The sequence below is a fragment of the Colobus angolensis genome, unplaced genomic scaffold (assembly GCF_000951035.1).
Source record: "Colobus angolensis palliatus isolate OR3802 unplaced genomic scaffold, Cang.pa_1.0 Scaffold39, whole genome shotgun sequence".
NCBI lineage: Eukaryota > Metazoa > Chordata > Mammalia > Primates > Cercopithecidae > Colobus > Colobus angolensis.
The window spans coordinates 433,184-438,142 of NW_012117265.1; the positions used below are offsets into that span (position 1 = coordinate 433,184).

The 4,959-nt window shown below is 53.3% G+C and overlaps 1 protein-coding gene across 1 annotated transcript in view; it reads left to right on the top strand.

Moving 5' to 3' along the window:
* The window catches only part of LOC105520927 (chromosome unknown open reading frame, human C19orf43), a 6,420-nt gene extending 2,691 nt beyond the window's left edge, over positions 1 to 3,729 (top strand). The window contains exons 2-4 of the mRNA XM_011954942.1: positions 1 to 56; positions 2,954 to 3,031; positions 3,301 to 3,729. Of these exons, the coding sequence (XP_011810332.1) occupies positions 1 to 56; positions 2,954 to 3,031; positions 3,301 to 3,408 (242 nt within the window). The 3' untranslated portion in view covers positions 3,409 to 3,729. The remainder of the gene's footprint in view (positions 57 to 2,953; positions 3,032 to 3,300) is intronic.
* The last annotated feature ends 1,230 nt before the right edge of the window (positions 3,730 to 4,959 follow it).

Genomic DNA, 4,959 nt, shown 5'->3' on the forward strand with positions numbered 1-4,959 from the left:
CCGCTGGCCCCGGGGATCCGAAGAGGAAGGGCGGTCCGGGCTCCACACTTAGCTTCGTAAGGAGCCGTGGGGGTGGGGGCGGGCGCCACGGCCTGTCCTGGCAGCGGGAGTAGGGGCCCGTGAAGGGGGATCGGGACCGAGGTCCACTTTCCGTTCTGAATGAGGGGCCCGTCTGGGTCACCCGCTGAGGATGTGGAACTTGGGTTCCCGACAGCTGGGGTCTGGGGGCGGGAGTGGGGACTCCAGGAGCCTGCCCGTGGGAACTGGGAGCTGAGGAATTCCCTTGGAATCAGCACTGTGGAGAGTGAGGAAACGTGGATATCGGGATTCTTGTTTGAGTGGTACCAGGACCTTGGGTCATGGGACCACCACTAATTGTGAGAAAAAGGGGTAAATTAAGTCTGGACTCTGAGCTATATGCGTTAGACTCAGACCACGTACTGTGTAAGGACAATTAGTTACCTAGGACAATTACTTCCTTGTATCTTATTCGACCAACCTCCATTTATTGAGCATTTTACCTCGTGCTAGGCGTTGTGCTAGATGCTGGTATGCAGTGGTGAGCTTATAGACAAGATCGCTGCTTTCCTGGAGCCTCTGGCTGGCCTACCCTCATTTTCCCTAGTTGCAAAAATAGACATTATCGCATCTCTTGATGTGGTGAGGGTTTTATGAGGTGATCCTGGAAAAGTGGTTAGCACAGAGCCTGTCTTCCAGGAAGGGCTAAACTGGTGGTTCTCAATTGGGGCAGTTCCCTCCACCCCCACATTTGGCAAAGTCTGGAGACATTTTTGGTTGTCAGAACTGCGGGAGGGGGTGCTAGTGACATCTATGGGTAGAGGCCAGGGATGCTGCTCAACTTCTTACCATGCGTGGGGCAGCGCCCTCCCACCCCCAAACAAAGAATAATCCAGCTCAAAATGTTAGTGCCAGGTTGAGAAACTCTGGGCTAAGTAAATAGGGCATATATTGATTTTTGGCTCTGAGCTTGCCATGTCTCTAGTGTTAAGATCAAGTCCCTGCAGCGTGGAGGAAAAAGTGTTGACTTGAGACTAACAGATTGGGGGCTCTAGTTCTGGATGCTGCGTGTGATTTTGGGCAAGTGATGTAACCCCTCCAAGCCTCAGTTTCTTCATTTGTTAAAAATGAGTGTGGATTGGGTGCAGTGGCTCACACCTGTAATTCCAACATTTTGGGAGGTTGAGGTGGGTGGATCGTTTAAGCCCAGGAGTTGGAGAGCAGCCTGGACAATATGGCAAAAACCCATCTCTACAAAAAAAATTTAAAAATTAGCTGGGCATGGTGCCACACATGCCTGGAGCTCCAGCTCCCCAGGAGGCTGAGACAGGAGGATCACTTGAGCCCAGGAGATACAGGCTGCAGTGAGCCGTGATTGCACCACTGCACTCTAGCCTGGATGACAGAACAAGAGACTATCTTTAAAAAAAAAAATCAGTGTGAAATAGTCTCAGCAGGACGGGCTCTGTGGCTCATGCCTGTAATCCCAGCACTTTGGGAGGCCGAGGCGGGCGGATCACCTGAGGTCAGGGGTTCGAGACCAGCCTGGCCAACATGGTGAAACCCCCCCGACTCTACTAAAAAAAATACAAAAGTTAGCCAGGCATGGTGGTGCATACCTGTAATCCCAGCTACTCGGGAGGCTGAGGCAGGAGAATCACTTGAACCTGGGAGGTGGAGGTTGCAGTGAGCTGAGATCGTGCCACTGCACTCCAGCCTGGACAGTGAGACTCTGTCTCCAAACAAAACAAAACAAACAAACAAAAAGAAATGGAAATAGTCCCAGCAGCACAGGTTACTGAATGCCTGGTTGTCTGTGAAGCCTGTTGAAGCTCCTGGAGCACAGGAAGCCCTCAATCAATGGGAGAAGGTGGGATATAGGATGAAAGGCTAGAGGAAGACCATCTTTGAGGAAAGGGTAAGGAAGGAAAAACGTCAGGACCAGGGTTGGCGTGACACCTGCGAGTGGAGGCTGAGTATCCCTTCATGAATGGGTGTAGCAGTTGTTGCATCTGTTTCATTTGTTCATTGAGGGTCCATTTTGGCTGCACCCTCAAAGAGGCCATGCCAGGCTAGGCACAGAGAAGGCAATGTTGCTTGATGTCTAGCTAACGATGCTGTCCAGAGGCTTTGACCCACCTGACCCTGAATCAGCTGCATTGTTTGTTGTTAGCATGACTTCTCCTTCTGAAAGACTTTCCTCATCTAGGAAAAGGGGGTGGTTTTTTTTTTTTTTTTTGGAGACAGAGTCTCGCTCTTGCCCAGGCTGGAGTGCAGTGGTGGAGCCTTGGCTCACTGCAACCTCCTCCTCCAGGGTTCAAGCAATTCTGCCTCAGCCTCCCGAGTAGCTGGGATTACAGGCGCCTACCACCACTCCCGGCTAATTTTTTGTTTTTAGTAGAGATAGGGTTTCACCATGTTGGCCAGGCTGGTCTTAAACTGTTGACCTCAGGTGATACCCCCTTTTCCACCTCCAAAAGTGCTGGGATTACAGGCCTGAGCCACCATGCCTGGTCGAAAAGGGGGTGGTTCTAACTTTCATCTTAGGGTAGCTGTGAAAATGGAAGGAGATGATACATCCGCAGCACTTGGCACAGGGCTTGGCATACAGTACGTGCTCAATAAAGGGAGCTATTGCCCCCTCTTGTGGTCCCTGCTAGGGAGGGTGAGCCCTTGGCATGGAAAGTGAGGACAGAGCTGGTCCCTACTGAGGTGGGCACTCTTCTTGCTCCCTGGGAGGGCACCGCGGGCCCAGGGCAGGCGCTGAGTCGCGTGTGCTCCTCTCTGATTGCTGCGCAGGTCGGCCGGCTGGCGGAGCTGGGCGCGGCGTCAGGACGGGCCACCAGGCCGGGCTAGGAAGGTGTAGTGGGCCTCAGCGCCGCCAAGGGCGGTCCCGGCTCCTGTAACCGTTGCAGTCTTCTGTCCCTTCACCCAGGTGGGCAAACGCAGAGGCGGGAACAAACTAGCCCTCAAGACGGGAATAGTAGCCAAGAAGCAGAAGACGGAGGATGAGGTGAGCCGGCTGGGTGCAGGAGGGCCACCCACATTGCCTTTCCCTTCCAGCTTTTGTGCCCAGCCTTCTCCCTCCCTCCCTGTCTGGTATCCAGGCCTTTGCTGAGTGTGCCTGGCAGGATAGGAGGGTCCCCAGATAACTTGACTTACAATCTTTAGCTCAAACCCAGAGTCTTCCGCCGGGTGACACTGGGAATGGGTCAGCTGTCTCAGGGCAGTCCTGACCCTGGTTCCTGGCACCGCCCCCAAACCCATATCCCCCTTCCACAGGTATTAACAAGTAAAGGTGATGCGTGGGCCAAGTACATGGCAGAAGTGAAAAAGTACAAAGCCCACCCATGCGGTGACGATGATAAAACTCGGCCCCTGGTGAAATGACGCCCCTCCCCGGCCTGCCCATGGCCTGGGACTCTCTGCGATGTACATAACTATTTAATGCAGTGGCAGCGGTGGCAGCCTTCCCCAAGAGGACTTAAAAGCAGAAGCAAACCGAGATGCTTCCCGCAGCTGTGGACGATTCTCCAGGACTCTTTTTTTTACCTTGAGCACTTGCCTCGTGAGACTTCATAGAACAGTGGTTTACTGTCCCCCCTTCTCACCTCCTCATTCTCTCTGGCTCTTTCTCTCTTCCTCTTCTCACCCTCCTCCCTCCCCTTAGCCATCACTTCTGGGAAGTAAAGAACTTGACTTAGTGCCGGAGCTGTGTGCTTGGTTTGTCTTCTTTGCGCTGTTGGACCTAAGCCTTCCCCTGGTAACTGGCATTGTACCTGTCAAAGCCTGGGTCTGGCCTGGTAAGGAGCAGGATATGGAGGGGGTAGGAAGGACAGGGGCACATCCCCTCCTGTAGGCCTGGACTTTCCCCAAGACCCATCTCCCCTCACTGCTGCATCCCCACCATGCCACCTTAGGCTCACTTTCTCTTCACAGTTCCATTTTGGCTGGGCCGAAGCTGTTGCATTGTGCATTCAGCAGACACTTAGGAGCATCTGTTATGTGCCAGGGTTCTGCAAGGCTCCGGGGCGACAGCTGGGAACACAGCAGACCACACCCTCCCTGCCCTTACAGAAGCAGACAGACACAAACAAAAAGGGGAAGCCCTTTTGCAGCTAGGGAGGAAGGGGGTATGTCTTTTAGGTGACATTTGATTAGAGTCCTGAGGGAGATAAGACAGAGTCCCAGGCAGAGGAATAGCCAGGTCGGAGAGGGCTTGGGCCTGATGGAGGCCTCATAAGTGAGGAGGAGGACGGATGGATTCTAAGGGGAGAATTCAGGATTTTGTTCTTTTTTTTTTTTGGAGATGGTCTTGCTCTGTCGCCCAGGTTAGAGTGCAGTGCTACGATCACAGCTCACTGCCTCACTGCAGCCTTGACTTCCCAGCCTCCTCCCACCTCAGCCCCGCAAGTAGCAGGGACCACAGGTTCACACCACCACGCTCTGCTAGTTTTTTGATTTTTTTGTAGAGATGGGGTCTCCCTATGTTGCCCAGGCTGGTCTCCAACTCCTGGGCTTAAGCAGCCCTCTCACCTCAGCCTCCTAAAGTGCAAGGACTACCAGTATGAGCCATTCTCGGCCCAGGATTTTATTCTTTTTTCTTTTTTTTGGAGACGGAGTCTAGCTCTGTCGCCCAGGCTGGAGTGCAGTGGCGCGATCTCGGCTCACTGCAATGTCCGCCTCCTGTGTTCAAGTAATTCTCCTGCCTCAGCCTCCCGAGTAGCTGGAATTACAGGCGCCGGCCACCATGCCTGGCTAATTTTTGTATTGTTAGTAGACAGGGTTTCACCATGTTGGCCAGGCTGGTCTCGAACTTCTGACCTCAGGTGATCCACCTCAGCCAAAGTGCTGGGATTACAGGCTTGAGCCACCGCACCCGGCCTCTTTTTTTTTTTTTTTTTTTTTGAGACGGAGTCTTGTCTCTGTCACCCAGGCTGG